The sequence below is a fragment of the Macaca thibetana genome, chromosome 9 (genome assembly GCF_024542745.1).
Source record: "Macaca thibetana thibetana isolate TM-01 chromosome 9, ASM2454274v1, whole genome shotgun sequence".
Lineage (NCBI taxonomy): Eukaryota > Metazoa > Chordata > Mammalia > Primates > Cercopithecidae > Macaca > Macaca thibetana.
In genome coordinates, this window is record NC_065586.1 from 51,435,569 (window position 1) to 51,457,382 (window position 21,814).

General features: G+C 37.3%; 1 protein-coding gene and 1 pseudogene across 6 annotated transcripts in view; one reads left to right on the top strand and one right to left on the bottom strand.

The window, feature by feature from the left end:
* NRG3 (neuregulin 3) overlaps positions 1-21,814 on the bottom strand; it is a 1,119,166-nt gene that overhangs the window by 628,689 nt on the left and 468,663 nt on the right. For all 6 annotated transcript variants that reach the window (XM_050803844.1, XM_050803842.1, XM_050803843.1 and 3 more), the window contains one exon: positions 8,649-8,778. In XM_050803844.1, the coding sequence (XP_050659801.1) occupies positions 8,649-8,778 (130 nt within the window). The remainder of the gene's footprint in view (positions 1-8,648; positions 8,779-21,814) is intronic.
* Positions 14,760-15,412, top strand: LOC126962629 (high mobility group protein B1-like; annotated as a pseudogene).

Here is a 21,814-nt window from a genome sequence, read left to right on the forward strand (position 1 = left end):
CTCATTTTACAGCTGGTAAATAAATCATCGTGGGAGCAAACAAAAAGAGTGTGTGCATGTCTGCATGCATGTATGAGATTGAATAGTTATACATAAACAAGCCTGGTCTTAAACTTTACAAAGGAGAGCAGCTAAAAGCTACATATCCAAAGCAATGTACTAATTGCCAGAGATCTGACACTGTCTAGGTAGAGTCGAACATGCCTTGCTTATCTTGGGTTCCATATTCGCCGCTAACATATCCTGCATTTTAAAATATTCCTTTTTTTATCATTTTCTGTAGGCTTTCATAAATCAGATGATTTTTATTTTATGCCATTAAGAATTTTAGTGCCTACATATTTTAAACACTGAAGCATACAGATAGCCAAACTTTCAGAAAACTATTTTGGGAAAGAATTAAAAAAGTAAATCACTTCATTTTTTTTAAATCATATATTTTCCACAAGTAAAACCTATAATTTTCAGTGTGTACATTTTCACATGAAAGTGTATTTTTCTTTTCCACACACACACAAAAGTCAACAGGTTATTGTATTGTGTCACAAAATTGCAAAATCGACATCAATTTCACGTTATTGACACAATTATGGCCCGTTACATTAAGTAGGAAAGGAAAATATGTATACATAAACATGCTTATTTTATATGTACATTATACATATACATGCTTAAATATTTCCTCTAAACCTATGAAGAGTCATTAAGAAAAGAAATCTGGGAAATATCAAGAAATGCTTGCAGAATGTAACAAATAATAGAAAATGGCTAATTTGTCAAAGTATTAAAATTAGCAATAGGAATTCTGAGTCCTGAGAATATACAGTAGACATGAATTCTCTGACATGCCCCGCCCCACATTTAAACTGAAGTCTCCTGTTAATTAAATAAGGCAGATGATACTGATACAATTTCTCTCACAAGATTCTTGCAAGAAAAAGCATGCTTTTCCTTGGCTTCAATATGACCATAAAGGAGAGAGGAAAGGGCTATCATATATATACACATAGTATCTATTTCACATTCATAGTTTTCTATATGTTGCTTTCAATTCTTGCATCAACCTTTTGGGGCAACTATTAGACTATCTTAAAAAAAATTAAGTATTGCAGGTCTGATTAAACGACTTGCAAAAAATCATAGTCAGCAGAAAGCTGAGCAGAACTTTGAACTCAGGTCTCTCAGCTTTGAACACTCACATTTGCCTCCTGTACGTCTTACCCCAACTCACACAGGGAAGGTATTTTACATAAACATATTGGTGTCAATTCTTGGATACAAAAGCAAACCCAAATCATAATGATCTCCTTAAAAAACACCATTTCCTGCGTCAGCTAGAGCCACTATCACAGAAGAAAACATTAAAATAAGGTAATCTTTGGCTAATAACTAAATCCCAATCACAGAAGAAAACATTAAAATAAAGTAATCTTTGGCTAATAACTAAATGATGCATTGGTTGAATGTGCTTTTTCATTTTTTTCCATGATACTTAAATATCCATATCCCAAACAATGTACTAACTGCCAACTAATTTTAAGTATACCAGCTGGTCTGAAATACAAAGAGGTCGAACTAGAAGAGGCAAACCACTGCTTAAGTGTTATGGAATTACATAATTATGTTCATTGTGTTGTTTGTTTGCTTGCTTGCTGAGTTTATAAGACTATCATGACAAACTATGTCCACAGAGAAGAAGAATCATTACTTTGTTCATTTCCTCTTGTCAAAAGCAATCGGTAGACCACCTGTTATCAATATGGCTATTGCAAATTACTTAAATTATGTCTGGGCTATGGCAAACATTCTCCTGAACATTTCTTTGATGAACTTGAAAATTCTTCTAAGCTTCTTCACCTTGTAATTAACACCATTCTGCAGGGACTCTGCAGCCTGGCCTGGATTTATAGACATTTTAGCCTTCATTCCCTCCTGTTGATGGAGTTCAGGGATGTGTGCCAAAACTCCATTTTCATTCTGACTTGCTCCAACCACAGGGAATCATTAGCTGCTGCTCTCAGAGCACTTACTGGAGAACCATTTGATAAAGAGGACCCTCACTGAATGGAAGAGCTAATGGACCTCCAAAGTGACAGAGGAAAGCATTAACTGGGATGGTCCTATTATATTGTAGAAATATCGTTACACAATGACCAATCAATTCTCTTAAAAATGGAAGCTTTTATTTCAAAACCGACTCAGAGAGAGCCAGTCACAATAGGGAGAAAACACTGCTCTTAGGGTTCCCTTCCCCTTTCTCAATGGCTGCCCTCACTCCCCAACTCCTATCAGCATGTCAGATTGTGACACAGGCCATCAGTCCTGTTACCAAAGTATCACCCTGGGCAATGGTTGCTATTGGGCTGCCTTATTCTTTTTCCAGCAATTCCATATTTCAAGTGCTTCAAATATCTTCAAGTGAATTGCTTGGTTGATTTCCAAAATGGTCAGTACAGGTCAAATTCTGCTCAAATGCTATCTTTTCCAAAGTTTTGAAAATCCATTTTTGCAGGAAGGCTGGTGAAACATTTAATGAGCTTCAATTCAGAAGAGACACATCCTTTTTACTTGAATTTGGCCTTAAAACACATTTGGTCCATTCAAATGTGTAGTAGCAATCTCTTCTATTACAATGGCTACCTCTTTTCACTCTAGTGCAATATATTATACATAGCACCATTGTCAAAATTTTTTAAATTTCTAGAAATGGCATAAAAATGAAAAGATCATAGAATATTCTGATTTTATTCAGAATATTTTGATTCAAAGTGTTTCTGGTGACTTGTTTTCCTTCTTTATCCAGCTTCGTTTCTATAGGGTGTATTTATCTTTTATTAAATCCAATGTTTTTAATGTTTTCAAAACATGACTTCAACATGAGAATTATTATAAAAAGTACCAATGCATTATTAATAAAAGAAGGAGCAGACACATTCAAATAGACTTAGTAGTGCTTAATCTGAAAGCACTTGAAGTTCTCTTATCAGCTTAATAATAGTGAATTACAATGATTTTACAGAGACAGGGACACTATCCATATTTCTTAATGGAAAGACTAGAGGCGGGAGTCAACTGTCTTAACCAGGTGTCACATAAATGAAATATATATTACATATATTTCATTTATATTTCATTTATGTAATATAGAGACCTTAGAAAATTCACAAAGTTGAAAGAAGCAAATAGTTGTAAACTATCAACCTTTTTAGTTTTTTTTTTTTTTTTCCAGAATTAGGATTCTACTGCATGTTCAAGTTTGCAATTTCATATTAAATTTTTATACCTAACATCACATAGTGACCATTGGATATCCTCAAAATACTATGAAAATTCATCCAATGTACAAACATATTCTAATTTATATAGACATTTAAATTCATAATTTCAGACTTGTTAAAAATTTTTGCTATTACAGATAAAAATGTGGTGAGCATCCCTACAAATAAATCTTCACAAGCATGTATGTGGGTTGGACACTTATGCCTGTAATCCCAGCACTCTGGGAGGCCGAGGCGGGAGGATCATGAGGTCAGGAGATTGAGACCATCCTGGCTAACACAGTGAAACCCTGTCTCTACTAAAAAAATACAAAAAATTTGCTGGGCATGGTGGCAGGTGCCTGTAGTCCCAGCTACTCGGGAGGCTGAGGCAGGAGAATGGCGTGAACCCAGGAGGTGGAGCTTGCAGTGAGCCGAGATCGTGCCACTGCACTCCAGCCTGGGTGACACAGCGCGAGACTCCATCTCAAAAAAAAAAAAAAAAAAAAAAGAAAGAAAGAAAGAAAGAAAAGAAACACTCTAAGGCTTTTAAAACATACTAAAATATTACCTACAAAAAATATATTTAACAAACTGCATTCCCTCAAGTAGCATTTGAGGACACGTGTTTTCACAGCCCCCTTGCCAAACTGGGTACAGTAGTCACTTTTAAAAATCTTTAAATAAAGGATAGGGAAAAAAATACCTAATTTGCATTTCTCTGTGAGGCTGAGAATATTTGTTTGCTGCTCATCTGTATTTCTCTTTAGGAAGATTATGTTCCTCCCCTTTGTCCATTTCCCTATTGAGATTTTATTTTAATGTTACCCCTTGATCTACGTGACTTCTTTGGGGTTTTAATTCTTTGCCCTCTTTGTTATTCGGTTTCCTCATAGCTTGTCTTTTAATTTTGTTTCTGATTTATGATATTCAGATAAAAAACAACGCTGTGTCAAAGTTGTTAATTTTTGCCTTCCATTGCTTTTATTTGCTCACGAGGTCCTTACAATTGCTGACATACATGAATACGTAATTTTATTTATTATTTTCCTTAGGCTTTATTTGTTTATTACATTAACTTTTGAAATCATTAGTATACTTTTGGTATAGAAAGAGGGGTCAATATACACTTCTGATACTATTTACCTGATAGTCAATCATTAATTGAAAAATTGTTCCCTCATTTTCCTCTGGTTTATGAATCAATCCTTGTTCTATATTCAGTCCCACAATATACCACAATGTGTTTTCACTAATTAGCCTGTGGATGGTCTGTGGATTTATATTTTGAGGCTGGCTATAGTAACTCACACCTGTAATCCCAACATTTTAGGAAGCCGAAGCAGGAGAATCACTTGAGGCCAGGAGTTGGGGACCAGCCTGGACAACCTAGTGAGGCCCCATCTCTACAAAAAAAATAAAAAATAAAAAAATACAGAAAATTTCTGTGCATGGTGGTGAGTGCCTGTAGTCCCAGCTACTCAGGAGGCTGTGTAGGGAAAATGGCCTGAGCTCAGGAGATTGAGGTTGCAATGATCCAAGATCACACCACTGTACTCCAACCTGAATGACAGAGCAAGCCTTCCTCTCAGAAAAATAAATATATACATACACACACATACATATATATAGATAAGATACACATTATATTTTGAATTTAGGAAAATCTATTTTCTCTATTTCTTGTTCTTTAAAAATCCGGCCAGGCGTGGTGGCTCACGCCTGTAATCCCAGCACTTTGGGAGGCCTAGGCGGGTGGATCATAAGGTCAGGAGATCGAGACCATCTTGGCTAACATGGTGAAACCCCATCTCTACTAAAAATACAAAAATTAGCCGGGCATGGTAGGAGGCTGAGGCAGGAGAATGGCTTGAACTCAGGAGGCGGAGTTTGCAGTGAGCCAAGATCCTGCCACTGCACTCTAGCCGGGTTACAGAGGGAGACTCCGTCTCTTAAAAAAAAAAAAAAAAAAAAAAAAAAAAAAAAAAAAAAAAATCCTTCTGTCAAGTTTTTTTTTTTTTTTTTAATTAAATTGCTTTATAATTTCTAAGTACTGGTACCACAAATGTTTCTTGAAGAGTTGGAATAACAAAATTACAAAGAAACAAAAGTGTCCCCCACTTTCAACACCTCCCTTTTCTGAGATCATTATTCTCTTTTTTTTTTTTTTTTTTTTTTGAGCATGTACTTTCAGGATTTCTATCACAAATAGTTTGGTAATTGTGCACCTATTGTTCCTTGAGAAGAAAACAGAAACGTGTCAGAGCATGGTCTATTTTCACAACATAGAAAACTATTTGATGCAGTTTATTATAGGATTACAATTTTTTTTAATCCAAGAAATATAATTTTAATTTCTTTCAGATTTAAATGTCTAATCTTTTGAGACATATAAAAATAAACTATTGAAACAGCTAGGCTCACACACAAGCCTTTACACTGCCACTCAGATCTATTAAATGGCATCTTATCTAACTTGAAACAAAATCCAGTAACTACTATGTCATAAAGATACTCCTTGTAGTATGTCAGTCACTCTGAAGTATTTTGCTTTTTAAAATTTCCTAACGATGAAGTATTTTTCTTACTGCAAACACATTATGAAGCACTGTGCCGTTTAATTTTTAAATACATTTCTGTATTTATTCAACAGTATCTTCGTGATAGGAGGTGCTCAGTAAACATTTGTTGAATAGGAGAATGACTGAAACATACTACTTAAATAGAGTGCTGTACAAAATGGCACATTATTAATAACTACATTGGAATTTTTAGAAGTGGCTAATGCAGGAACAAATGTAAGCCTTTTATTCACAGCAAAGCTTGAGAGATGAATAGCAGGCACATGTGATGTGTGATTTATTCATACACACTAGTAGGAGATTTATAGGCATCTATTAACCTACTCGAGTTCCAATTTTGTCTTAGGCTAGTCTTTTGTCATGATTAGCTATGTTGTGAGTCTATGTTAAATAACAGGCTGTCTGTACTGAAATATGCAAGAAATATGAAGACAGAAGGCCAAAATTATTAAATATGTACATCATTTCATTTAAACTATAGATATATATCTGCTTATGTGTGTGTTACAAAAATTAGAGATGTACATGCATATGCATAAAAGGAAAGGATTTTTCTTTTATGGACATGAGATTCATTGTTATGGACTGAATTTATCTACAAAAATTAAAATCCCCACATGAAGTAAACTCCAGTTCCTCAGAATGTGATCATATTTGGAGAAAGGTCTTTACAGAAGTAATGAAGTTAAAATAAGGTCATGAGGATGTGCTCCAACCTAATATGGCTGATGTCCTTAGAGGAAATTTGGAACACACACACCTACAGAGGAAACATGATGAGAAGATACATCTCCTTGACCATCTACAGGCCAAGGAGAGAGGCCTGAAAAGGAATCAACTCCAAACATAAACACCTACAGAGGAAACATGATAAGATACATCTCCTTGACTGTCCATAAGCCAAGGAGAGAGACCTCAAAAGGAATCAACTCTGCTGACACCTTTATGTTGGACTTCTGACCGGGACTGTGAGAAAATAAATTTCCATAGTGAAGCCATCCAGTCTGTAGCACTATGTTACAGCAGTCCTAGCAAATTAACACACTCATGAAGTAATGAAATATACAGCATGGTCAAACGACGGAAAAGAAGAATTACTTTGTTCTCCTGATAGTCTCAGTTTTGGAAAAGATGAATCATCTCAGCCTGCATACTGTGGTGGGACCTGATCCAATTCTTCCTCCGGGGAAAACACCATCAAAGAAAGCCACTGCTTTAGCCAATGCTTCTGATTCATCTCTTCTTCAATTGATTACAAATTCAAACATAATTGATTGCATTGCCCACTTCCAAATGATAATCTCATTAGATTGACCAAGGTAACTGTAACATGGTTGAGGATCTAAAAGGGCTTGCATGCACATCACACTTTGAAGGAGTAGTGCATTCCTGGATTTTCCCTTAAGGTCTTAATATCACTTGTGTGCTTCGTGTCCATACGTGCACAGTCACAAAAAAATATGAGAGAGGAGAAGTGTGGAGAGAAACAATCCCCACTCCCCTTCTTCCCCAACCCAGGTTTGCAGAGCATAGGAATAGGGTGCCAATTTTGCAACTCGGGTGCATGCAGTGGCACTGCCAAAGTCATACATGAACACCACATGTCAGGGGTGAGGAAAGGTCACAGTTCTATCTGTCCTGACACAGGACATACGGTAACTTTTACAGAGCCCTCCTACCATATCATGTATCTGTTCTTCCAAACCTGTGCCATTGCTCAGTGTGGCAATACATCTTCCCTGTGGACTAAACCTGGCTCTTGGATCCAGGCAGCTTCCGCCGGCATGGCATGTTCTAAGTTTGTAACTATACGATACATTTCTCTACATCATCTTAGTGAAACAACATGGGAATCGAGTTTTATAACAGTAATAGAAAAAAGTCATAATTTTCCATGCCTCATGATTCCGAATAATTAATTTAATAACTGTGTCATATGAGAAGAGCAAATAAAGAGAAGAAAAGGGGTGTGGATATCTATGATCACCGATGCATATACAATTGCAAAGAAAAACAAATTACCAGGGTATTACTTGAAGTGAAAACTTGGTAAGAAACATTTTTCAGATGTTAATTTGATTCTTCTATGGAGTCTTAAAGCTGCAGTGTCTATAAGTGCACTCTTTATCCCCCCTGGTTTTTACTTTTAGCAGTTACATAACTTATGTCTCTAAAAACCAATTAAACACCTTCCTGATCTCTACTGGGAGTTTTCCCCAAGTAGTTCTCTACTTAGACTATAACAGGACTGCTATTTCATTTACAACTTCTTGCTGGAAAGTGTTTCATCAGAAGTGTTAAGAGAAAGTATTGAAATTAATAAAGGAGGGCAGAAACAAAATAAAATGCAGTTTTCTCTGGACACAGTTAAAGTCTCTGGGGTTTGTTCGCAAATAAATACGGAGATTCTAGATCTTAGATGAGTAGTTTGCTTCTCCTGCCACAGTCAGCAGGTTCTCAAGAACCGATTATTTCTGAGTACTAGGATATATGCCTAAGTTCCACATCATAAATATACTCTTCTAAAGTGTGTAAATAATTATTTCCGTTAACTTTGCAGATCTAAAGGTACATCTTCGTTTGCTTAGTCAGGTAAAACGTAAACCGTGACTGCTTTGTTTCCGTTTTGTCTTCAACTGTTAAAGAGACAGCAGCCTTGCCCTTTCCAAATTAAAACTCCCAATTCTGCTATTCAAACAGTGGGACTGTGTGTATCCCGGACATGACACATTACAGATGCTGCCAGCACCCTCCACCCCCAGGCCTTACAGAGGGCCTGCCCTTTCCACCAGTGTCCTCAGTGGCTTACCGACAATGTTTATGGGATCCGGTCAGGGTTTCGATCACAAAGCATTCGCCATCGTTGAGACAGTATGCGAGGTCCTTGTCTCGGCAGGGTTTGAAGTGCTCGGATCGCTCTGTGGAATATGTCGTCGTATCTGTCAGGGAAAGCACAGAGGGAAATGCTGTCAGCAGCACATTCTGACACCAACAACTCCTGTCACTGGTCCTGGATCTCTGTACGGAGGCCTTCTCATGGGCTCTGACCTCTGGGACTCTAGACAGACAGCTCCAACCCTCCATGGTACTGACCAAAGGCAGCTGGCTGTAACCACTGTATTCAATTGTCTTATTTCTCCACTAAATTTTAACTATTGGAGTCACTCTGGAGAAGCCCCATTTGAGGACACATAAACACTAAAAGCTCAACGATCCTGAGTCAAACACACCCCAAATCCACCCTCATTAATTTTAGTTTTAACAAACAAGTTGTATGAAGGATTGAAACAACATTCCCTTCCCTTTATTGCTGCCAAATATAATTAAACATCTGATCAATGTATATTGTGACTATTCTGTGGAATCCAATGTCAGTTTGGGGGATTTTTTTTTAGTTACAGCTATAATTGGCTAATAGCTAAGCCAATTATTCTTTCACTTTCTCCTTTTATTATGTAATTAAAATGCAAATGTTCTAAATTCTGAACCAGATTCTCAAATATGAAGAATGTTTCTGGTAAATATTTAACAGGACCAATTATTGTCATTTTTTAGCATTATCTTAAACATGCATTTTTAAAATCATAATTACATACATTTTCAAATTAAGTTATACATCAATATCTGCATCCCAAATACGAGACTAACCATAAATATGTGCTATCTACAAGATACAGACTTTATTACCACATGTAGACATTATTCTAATTACAGAGCTTTAAGCAACTAACTATTAGCACCAATTCCACCATAACATTCAACAAAAAATATACTTAAAAAGTCAAAGAAGAAAAAATTATTCAGCGCTTAAGCTTTTAATTTCCTTTACACATATTTAGATTAATAATAATATTCAACAGCACAGGATATTATACCAGCTTATTAACCGCCCTTGTTTGAATGTGTCTCCTAAATTCCATGTGTTGGAAACTTAATCCTTAAATTTTTATGTTGATGATATTTGAAGATGGGGCCTTTGGGAGGTAATTAGGAATAGATAAAGTCATCACGGTGAGGCCCCCATGATGGAACTGTTGGCTGTTTAAGAAGAGAAAGAAGGACTGAGCTGACATTCTCTTGCCCCCATCCATGCGATGCCCTGCACTGCCTCAGGGCTTGCAGAGAGTCCTCACCAGCAAGAATGCCCTCAGCAGATGCAGCCCCTTGACCTTGGACTTCCCAGACTCCAAAACTGCAAGAAATAAATGTATTTTCTTTGTAAATTGCCCAGCTTCAGGTATTCAGTTAAAGCAATAGAAAATGAACTAAGAAAGTAAATGAAGGTCACAATGAGCTTCTTCCCTGATTATCGTCACAACTGATGGTGAGTGATCATTTTAAAAGGAAACTCATCCCTATCTCTCCCACATCTAAAAATCCTCATGGGGCTCTCCTGTGGGAATAACTTTAAAATCCATAGTAGGGCAAACCAGGGCACGGGCCATCTATATGTTTATCTGTCTGATGGTCTCTTCTTGCATTTTAAAACTTCATGCAACTTAATTTTCAACTATCATTCTAATTTCTCAAAATACCAAGAACTGTCACACTGCTCCTTCTTCCCAGACCTTCATTCTTTGTTGAGGACACCCAGAAATCCTCAGAATTTAGATGATCTCATCATGTGCCTCCCAGTGCCTCTTATCACTTTCCTCACTGCATTCAAAACTGCAAGTAATCCTTTCTTTGTTTTATCTGTTCTTTTCCTCTGTAACGTCCTTGAGGGCCAGCATGGAGGCTTGATAAGAATTGGTGCTCATAAAAATATCTTCAAAATATCTGATCTCTCTAACATCAATAATTAAATGCTAGAAATGAAAGCTGTAATTAAAAACCTCATTACAATTTTACAAAAGTTAATGCATTTTGTACAGCAAAAAGTGAAATATAATTTAACATTTATGTTATCATTTTAGTATACGTTTTGTAATATTGATAAAGATTGCAAAAGCAAGGCCTTCAGATTCACACAGACCCTCACACATATGTTACTCATATTCCATGAGCACTGACATAAACCACTATTGGTGTTGCAATGGGAACCTATGTTTTCCACTTCAAAATATCTGCTTGTTAATACTTTGGCACAAAATAAAGGCTCTGCAAAACACACACATTTTTCATCTTGCAGGAGATTCTCTATAGTAAAGATCTGTTATTCAAGACAGTATGTGACAAACAGTCACACAGAATCAATCTCTCTATGGGAAATATTTAAAATTCAAGAGCTCTGAGCAAAAAATTCAATATGAAACCGTGCACATTTGACTGCTACTCTGGCTGCTGAAGTATATTAACTCATGATCAGTTAGTTAACTTTTCCTTTAATTTCTTATTATCCATTTATTGATATTCACTGATCATGCTTCTAAGAACAGCTTTTCATTAACATAATCTACAGCATAAAAAGTGAGATCCTTATTTTATAATCAGTGGTTTTAACAAGCTACAGACTTCAAGTGCAATACAATGGCAAAGCAATTACAATCAATTAATTTCCATCTGACAACTGCTGTCTCTAGTGGTTACCGCCCCATTCTACCAACGGATTTCTCCATCATGTTATCATCTATCAGCACATTACAGAGGATCAGAGACCCGAGTAAATGGCTCTGCAAAAGTCTGGGGTGGGAAAGCTCAGATATCAGGCTTAACATGCACTGAGGCTTTCCATTTCCACAGCTTAAAGAATCCCCAAATTAATTTAAAATACTCATGCTTAACCTTCACAATGACTTTACTGAATTCAAAGAAAACATCATTATTATAATTTTTAAATGACAATAAACAATAATAAAACATTGGGCATGATCATTCTTTAAGTAAATAACTGCAATTATCAATACATTTGAAAGCTTAGAATGTACCTAAGCATTTTATAATAATAGTATTATTACCTGAAATCACAGAGGCATTGGGTAGGGTAAGTGTAATTCATCACCAGGTGAAATTTTATTCTTGAAAGTCATGCAAAAGATGTGTATGGAAATATAGGCAAATTCTGGACCCTTAATAAAATCACTAGGTTGCTATGCTAACTCTAAGACCACCTACCTAGATTTTTGTTGAATGAATAATAAGCATACTATGTCTAAGTCACTCTTATTCAGGTTTTCTATTACTTACAGCCAAACAAAGCCTAATAAAGAGATGCTAATAATTTTGGATGATATCTTCCTACATTGGTACATCTGATTAAAGTGCATGTATGTATTCATACATCTATTTAATTTTCAACATATAAGATATACTACAAAACACATAAAATACAACATAAATAAGAATGAGCCAAAAAAAAAAACACTATAAGGTGCAATTCTTTATTGTCCTTCTGTGCCCTAAGGTGGCATAGTGTGCTCTAATGTATCCAGCTGAGTGTTTTATTCTGAAGAAGGAACATGGAACATTTGTGAGAATGAGAACGTGGATAAGATCTAATGCCAAACTATAAAAGTTATGACCCTAAACAACCTTGGTGTATCTCTGTAATCAGATATAAAACTCTCATCTGTGAGCAAATTCAATACTTTCGGAAGCTTGTTTATATTTTTTAAAGCTATGCCACTTTTAAGACAGTCCAATACACTAAGCTGGCTATATACTATATGGTACTATTTTGGCATGTACTTAATCAAACTTCTGTTTCTAGGAATGTAATCTGGTAAATAATTTGTTATAGAGCTATTGCCTTCAAAACAATTATATGGATGAAGATTCCTGTAAGTAAACAAGAGGGGCCTAATGTTCCTGTGAATTCCAATTTGTATTTCAAGGCTTTCTTTATGTTCCCTTATTCCAGAGTGGGCCCTGCTATCAGACGTCATTCTCTCCACATTCATCAGCTTCTGAAGCTCCCATATGACTGGACCATGAGCTTGCTTCCATGGAGCAGAGAAGTCTTCACATCTTTAATCCACGGGCTTATGGAAGGCTTGACACAGAGAGGCACAGAATAGGTATTTATCTATATAGTATTACATAGATAAAAACTTTGGCCGGGCGTGGTGGCTCACACTCACAATCCCAGCACTTTGGGAGGCCAAGGTGGGCAGATCACCTGAGGTCAGGAGTTCCAGACCAGCCTGGCCAACACGGTGAAACCCTGTCTCTACTAAAAATACAAAAAATTAGCCAGGCATGATGGCAGGCACCTGTATTCCCAGCTCCTTCAAGGCTGAGGCAGGAGAATCACTTGAACCCATGAGGTGGAGGTTGCAGTGGACCGAGATTGCACCATTGCACTCCGGCCCGGGCAACAAGAGGGAAACTCCGTCTTAAAAAAAAAAAAAAAAAAAAAAAGGACAACTTTTTATGTATAGTCTTTTTCTACTTGTTGGTGTTAAAAAGTGGTATCATAGGCTGGGCACTCTGGCTCACATCTGTATCTCAGAACTATAGGGACCAAGGTAGGAGGATCACTTGAATCCAGGAGTCTGTGACCAGCCAGGACAACATAGGGGGACCCCATCTATACAAATAGCAATAACAATAATAAATTAGTCGAGCATGGTGGCACATGCCTGTGACCCCAGCTACTCAGAAGGCTGAGGTTGGAGGATCACCTGAGCCCAGGAGGTCGAGGTTGCAGTGAACTGGTATTGCGTCACTGCATCCCAGCCTGTTTGAGGCAGGGCTGAGTGAGGCCCTGTCTCAAAACAGAAAAAAAAAAAAAAAAAAAAAGTGTTATAGTGAACAAAAACTCTCTTTTAAAAATATCTGGGAAGCGAATTAAGTTAGGATATAAGAAGGGCTCCAAAACAACTTAGGGAAAGAGCATAGAATTTCATTAAAGGAGGGAAAAATCAGCTCAGCAGCATGGAGGACAAAGGAGGAGAAGACAAAGCAAAACAATTGGAAAGGATTTTCCAGAAAAGAGAGACAGGAAGAATAAAGGAGTGTTAGGATTAAGATGAGCAGAGATTGTGCTGAGAAAGCGTTTTCCAAGCACCATGACCAAGGTCTAGGGATCAGTTTAAGGAAGTACTACTGCTGACATTAGAAATAGTACCCCATCACTTGGGGCCACAGGAACTGTGCAATTATCTGGATCACTCCTCTGGTACTTGTTATATGTAATTTATGTGTTTTCTTATGTTTTTATACGTTTCGGTCTCTATCCCCAGGCAGGTCAGGGAGTGCTTTGCTTTTAAGTTCTCTATCCTTTCCACATCATGTAGCATACATAGTAAGTAATCAGTACAGTAATTAAAAGCACAGTGAGAGGTGGTGGTGGTGAATTCATTAAAGGCAAAAGGGAAGAAAATGTTGGGTTGGAAGACAGAAATCCCCGCAGATTTTGCAATTAAAGTTAATTTATTAATGAATTAAAACGATGACTGGTTTCCCCCTGAAGTACTGAGTTCAACCTGAATATTACTTATGGAGGTTTCTGGGTTGCCGGCACCATGCAGCGCACTGTGGGAACACATATTTTGTTGCAGGAACAAGAGTACTAAATTGGTTATTACAGATAATAATTGCATGAGATAGTCAAAGGAAGGGAGAGCTTAATTCAGGCTATAGTTATCTCTGAAGGTTTCTTAAAGTGTTGGCATTGGAGCTGGGCTTGAATATGTGTGATTGAATGGGCACAGGAAAAGGAACCTTGGATGGGAAAAGCAAGGTCACCCCCCACTCCCCGCCACAAAAAACAAACAAACAAAAACAAAACAAAACAAAACAAAAACAACACAAAAACAGAAAAACATTGAGACTCCGATGAGATCCTAAATAACTCTTCACACTCCTGGCTTAAAAATGTCAGATTTCCTCCTTGACCGCTAGAGTTGGGCAGTCAGACGCGCCACTACTTTGTAGCGGTTTCGGGCGGGCCACGCGTGCAGGAACAGGAACCCAACCCCGGCTGACCTTGAGTTCCAGGAGTTCGTTTCTTATGTCCGCGGAAGTGCAGCGGCCTCAATTCTTAGTGCAGAAAAATAACTACACATGGGCAAAGGAGATCTTAAGAAGCCGAGAGGTAAAATGTCATCATATGCATTTTTTGTGTAAACTTGTCGGGAGGAGCGTAAGAAGCAGCACCCAGATGCTTCAGTCAACTTCTCAGAGTTTTCTAAGAAGTGCTCAGAAAGGTGGAAGAGCATGTCTGCTAAAGAGAAAGGAAAATTTGAAGATATGGCAAAGGCGGACAAGGCCCGTTATGAAAGAGAAATGAAAACCTATATCCCTCCTAAAGGAGAGACAGAAAAGTTCAAGGATCCCAATGTACCCAAAAGGCCTCCTTCGAGCTTTTTCCTGTTCTGCTCTGAGTATCGCCCGAAAACCAAAGGAGAACATCCTGGCCTGCCCTTTGATGATGTTGCAAAGAACCTGGGAGAGACGTGGAATAACACTGCTGCAGGTGACAAGCAGCCTTATGAAAAGAAGGCTGCGAAGCTGAAGGCAAAATACGAAAGGGATACTGCTGCATATCGAGCTAAAGGAAAGCCTGATGCAGCAAAAAAGGGAGTTGTCAAGGCTGAAAAAAGCAAGGAAAAGAAGGAAGAGGAGAAAGATGAGGAAGATGAAGAGGATGAAGAAGATAAAGATAAAGAAGATGAACATGATGATGAATAAGTTGGTTCTAGCACAGTTTTTTTTTTCCCTGTCTATAAAGCATTTAAACCCCATGTACACAACTCATTCCTCTTAAAGAAAAAAAAATTAAAATGTAAGGCTATGTAAGATTTATTTTTAAACAAACAAACAAAAAACTGTCACATTCCTCAAGCAGTTTTTTTTTTTTTTTTTTCCTCTCCCATAGAGTTCACAATATGACGATTCTCTAAGAAAAGGTAAGAATCTGGCAATGCAATCTAAAAGCTTTTGGGATTAGCAAACTACCTTTACAAGCCAGAAGCCATTTAAGTATGGTTGTTGACTCCAGCAGCCTCTTCTGTAGGAATACTGTAAATGAAACCTGCTGCCATATATTAAAATTTTCTGTAGAATCTGTCATTTATCAGGCACCCAGGAAGGCGCACTGGCATGAGACTAAGTTATAAAATATTTAATGGTAAAGGGAAATTGCAAGAAGAATGCAGTGGTGTTTGAAAAGGGAAACAAACCATTTCTCAGCTGGCAAGATGCAAAGATAGCTTTCTCCCTGCTGCCAAAGATCAGACAATTGTTCACTTTGCTGGCATGGGAGAAATGGGGAGTATAGGGCAAAGATTTTAAAAGTTCAATTGATTCGTGGGGCTGCTGTGAGAACTGACAGTTCTTGATGTATCCCAGAGCCATTAATTCTTGCAGCAAATGAAGAAAGGGCCCTTGTTAAAGTTGCATGACATATCTGCCACGTTGCAGTTTGAAATCCTGCTTTTAAAAACTGTTTCAGCTATTTAAACCTGAATGGGACATAGCTTGTTCAATGGAAATGCATTTCTTTGGGAATTGCAGAGTTTATCCTCAACTGAATATATTTCCTTTAACCAGCATGCGAACACATGCATATTACAAACTGCTTTGAACTATGATAATAATGATAGCATCTACTGTCACTGGAGCCCTTGGCGTATGCTAGGCTCTGTGCTATGTGCTTCACAGACACTATCTCTGCACCCCACATTGCTTTCCTGAAATGGCCTATTTTATGTTACTGTTATCTCTAAATCCAATAGTGGTTTTTGTTTGTTTGTTTTGTTGTTGTTTTTTTCTGTATCTTGTTGAAATTCTCAAAAGCAACTGACACTCATAACCACTCTTGCCTTTGTGAAAACCCTTCTTTCCTTGAAATCTATGTTATCACATAGTCTTGATTTTCCTCTTGACCTTTGACTTTCACCAACTCAGTATCATCTAATCTATATTTAAATGCTGGATTACTTAAAGACTGGCTTTCAAATGACCTCAAACATATACTTAACACCATGCTAAGTGTTTTCTTTTAGCTGTCTTTTTTGACCTTAAAACAACACTATGAATTTGTGCTATTTGTATTATTATTATTATTATTATTATTACAAATAGAGAGATTGAGTCTTTACTTACTTTGTTTACTTCATTGACCCAAGGTTCGTGGCTCTTACCTGGGAGCTTCTGAACACAAACCAATGCAGCTTGACTGACTCTGTTATAATGTTTCCCATAGGTCACATTTTTATTTCCATTCTTTCTTTCTTTTTTATGTATTTATTCTCTAGGTGAGTGCTATTCCCAGGTGGTACTCAAATTAGCAGCATCAGAACCATCTCTGAGTGAGTATGTTAGAAATGTAAAGCATGGACTCCATCCATGACCTACTGCACCAGAAACGTTGGAGGTGGGTCCTGGATGTTGCTTTAGAAAACTTTCTAGATCATTCTCATGAACCCTAAACTCTGAAAACCAGCTGCGTGGATGATCCTCTCTGTTATCTACATGCCAATAACCTTGATTTTACACATCCAGCTCACAGGTTTCTCTGAATTCCAGTCTGCCTATCTCTTCCCTCTTGATGGACCTCCCAAAAGCACCTCAGAATTTGCTTATAGAAAATGGAACTCTTGCTCTTCCTCAACGAACCTGCTCTTCCTTTAGCAATCCCAGTCTCAGTTAATGTGACACCACCGATCGCACTGTCCAGGCCAGAAACCTAGTAGCCATTCTCTTGATCCTGCATGTGCAATCACCAAACACTCTTGATTTTAACTCCTAAATATCTTTTGAATCCACCACTTCTTTCCATCTCATCTTACCTGGAATATTCCTTACAGACCTGTCTGTGCACATGCTAGCCACCCTAAAATGAATTATTTACAATAAAATCTGTTTCCATAATATATGCGGGGAAAAAAAAAAAAAAAACCCATAGCAATCAGTCACTGCTGTTCAGAAAATCATGTCATGGCTTATCTAGGCTCTTACGATGAAGACTAAAATCTTCCCAAGCCCTCTGTGTCTCTTACTCCTCATCTCATACGTAATAACTGCCCCCCACTTTCAATACATAAGCCACAATTGTTCAAATGTCCCAGGTCCCCTGAGGCCTTTGCACATGCTTCACTCTGCAGGTTTCCACCTTTACCCCAACAATCCCACAGTTGTCCAGAGATTTCATCCAGAGAACATACTATAAGACAGAGAAAACTTCAGCAAAAAATAAATTCCCATTGGATATTTCTGTTCTCTCCAAAACTCTCTATAGTGTTGCCCAGTAAAGGCTTTCTTCTCTGGGGAATTTTCACCATTTAGGTCACAGAACTACACCCCTCTCTTTCTGCTCTTTGTCTCTCATTCTTTCAATCAGAGCTATGACTGCTACTCATAGTCCTGAGCCACAGATAACACACATGTCTGGGAAGCCTAGCCTTTGAGATGATTTATCAAAGTCTAACAAAAATGAGCATCACCCTATGGGATATTCTCAAACTTGCTACTAGAAATAATAACCTTCATTATTTCCATTTGTTTATCCCATAAACCATATGCTTCTGGAAGATACAAACATGTTTTATATCTGTGTGTGTGTGTGTGTGTGCGCGCATGTATGTGGGTATACGTATTCCTAAGAACTAGCTCATCACCTGCTATCCAATAATTATTCAATAAATACTTATTGAATGAATATGCTCACACTAACCCTAAATTATGGACTTTTATCTATTGTAGATGAGATTTTCAGTATACCCATAGAGACTTCATTCCTTCTAACAAAACAGCCTCCCTGGGAGTTTGAACTACTCTATAGGCTAAGAAAAGCAGGAGTACATTAAGGATTGAATGCTACGTAGAAGCGAAGACAATTGCTAACCGAGTGGCCTAAAAATCCAATATGCTGGAAGACTGTAGTAGGGCTTGCTATTGACAGAGAAGGAGCAAACACTTACCTCACATAGGTCAGAAGTTCATACTTATACTTTTTCATGGGTGTACAGTGGCCTTGTCTCTGCCTCATTCCATAAAAAATCATGAAGTAGGTTGGTTGACTATTGTGTGTGCTTATTTAGAAATATTATGATCTGGATTACAGCAGGGTCATTTTCCACTTGCTCGAATTTTACCATACTTACACATGAGCAGTGAGCAGCATGTATGTAGAAACCCCAATACTTTCTGCTAAGAAAAGAACATGGCCATTTGTAGATGGATCTTAAACTTCAAAGAGAACTGAGTCTATGTTCGTGGGACCCTTTTCATGCTTCTCCAGCACAGAGAGACCTCAGCTAACAGACTGATTCTATCTTCTGAGTCAGGTGCATTGGGAAACTTGAAAGAGATGCCATCATAGACTTGAATTACATGGCTCTCCTTCCTCTGACAACATGTTTTCTAAGCAATTTTCTAATTGAAATTTGATTTCCAGCATTAATCTGGATGCTATCCATGGTGGGGATGGTGTTCCATTCTCTACAACATCTTTATTTCCCAAATGTGTCTTTATATGAAACTTTTAGTGGATAAAAGTTTCTCACACATAGCAACAGCCTCCTGTCTGATCTCCCTGTACCTCACACTGGCTTCTACTACTTACTCAAGAGTTAACACACCCACCTCAAGAGCACATGTGAGCTCTCTTCATCTTGTGGCTAAAACTCCATTGGGTCTTCATTACACAAGATTAACAAACACTTCCTAGCTTATTCAGCAATTCCTCACACAAGCCATCAGAGAAGGCTCTCTGGGACTGCACTTCCTAATCTCTCTTACACTCCTTGAGCTCCAATAGTACTGGAACACATACGGCCACTTTTAGACTATGAACTTAAATGTGCTATTCCCTTTACATTATACACAGCTACATATCTCTGCCTAAAAAAAAATTTTCTAATTGTTTTAGGTTTATGTGAAATGTAAGCACATACTGAAGTCTTCCCTAGCTCCTCAGGTTAGAAGTGGCTGAAAGTATTCAGAACTCCAGGCACACTTCCTATTCATCTCTAATACTGTGATGATCATTCTGAATTGCAGTTTCACTGCTTACATGTTCATTCTCCATCCTCTTCTCAAACTAGATTATGGGAACTTAGGGACCTACCAAGTCAATCTCTGTATCACCATAATTTATTACAAAGCCTGACACACAATAAATGCTTAATCCATCCTTTCTATGACTAAGTATCATAATGGTTATAACAATGAAGATTATACCAACATCATAGGCATACACAAAACTTCAGAATGACAAGATAACAGCATCTTGTTGCTGCAAATCTGTAATAATGTTTTTGGAAATGAATGATGAAAAACATATCTATACTTCTGTGAACATACCTGAAGCTGACTAATAATCAAGGGTTTTTTTTTTTTTTTTTTTTTTTTATGTTCATGGGTTCCATGTAAAAAATAAAGCAGTTTTTTAAATGAAAATTAATATTTTTGTTTATTAAGGAATTTTCTCCCACATCCAAATTTCTTGTCTGGAAAGTATGTATGTATGGATGTGACATTCAAAATATTTAATAAGTCATATGAAAATTAGAAGACTAATCAGAATAAATCTGTACAGCCATAAGAGAGAAGCAGGGTCCTGGAGGTCCCTCTGGGGCTATATGTTAACTCTTGTTTCTGGATTAACACTGAGGAGGTTTGGGAACCCAGGCATCCAGGGTGGCATGGGGGACAATTTTCAGGGGGATTTGAGCAGTGGTTATTTACCACATAGAATAAAATTATCGTAATTTCTTAACAGTCAGTACAATTAATGAAGTGTACTGCTGTACATCAGGTCTACTTTCATGGTCTAAATCTGTCTTTAGTATAATTTGAAGTCAGGCATGTGATGCCTCCAGCTTTGTTCCAGTTGCTTAGCATTGCTTTGACTGTTAAAGCCCTTTTTTGGTTCCATATACATTTTAGGATGTTTTCTTTCTAATCCTGTGAAAAATGACATCGGTAATATAATGGAATGGTATTGAATATGTACATTGCTTTGGGCAGTATAGTCATTTTAATGATATTGATTCTTCAAATCCATAAGCATGGGGTGATTTTCCACATGTTCATGTCATCTATGATTAATGTTTTGTAGTTTTCCTTGTAGAGATCTTTCACTTCCTTCATTAAATATATGCCAATGTATTTTTTTGGTAACAATTTTAAATGGGATTGAGTTCTTGATTTGGTTCTCAGCTCGATTATTATTATTGGTGTTTAGCAGTGCCACAGATTTTTCCATATAGATTTTGTATCTTGAAACTTTATTGAAATCATTTATCAGCTCTTCATTCTGTAACATTTATCTATATGTCTATTTTTTATTCCAGTACCATACTGTTTTGGTTACTATAGCATTGAGAGCCCTAGATTTGATAAAGCCACATACCTGTGACCAACTGACCTTTGACTAAGTCAACAAAAATGTACACTGGGGAGAGAACACTCTGTTCAACAAATGGTTCTGGAAAAATTGGATAACCATATGCTGACGAATGAAACCATACCCATATCTCTTACCATATACAAAAATTAACTCAAGATGAAATTAAATACTTAAATATAAGACTTGAAACTGTAAAAATCCTAGAAGAAAACCTAGGAAAACTTTACTGACCATTGGCCTAGGCAAAAAAATTATGACCAAGTCCTCAAAAGCAAACATCAAAAAAACAAATATATAGGCCGGGGCAGGCAGATCACGAGGTCAGGAGATTGACACCATCCTGTCTAACACAGTGAAATCCCATCTCTACTAAAAATACAAAAAAATTAGCCAAGCATGGTGGCGGGCACCTGGAGTCCCAACTACTCGGGAGGCTGAGGCAAGAGAATGGCGTGAATCCAGGAGGCGGAGGTTGCAGTGAGCTGAGATCGCACCACTGCACTCCAGCCTGGGAGACAGAGCAAGACTCCATCTCAAAAAAAAAAAAAAAAAAATATATATATATATATATATATGAGAGTTAATTAAACTAAAAAGCTTACACACAGTAAAATAAATGATCAACACAGTAAACAGACAACCTACAGAATGGGAAAATATTTGCAATCTATGCATCTGACAAAGGGCTAATATCTGGAATCTACAAGGAACTCAAATAACTCAACAAGAAAAATAAA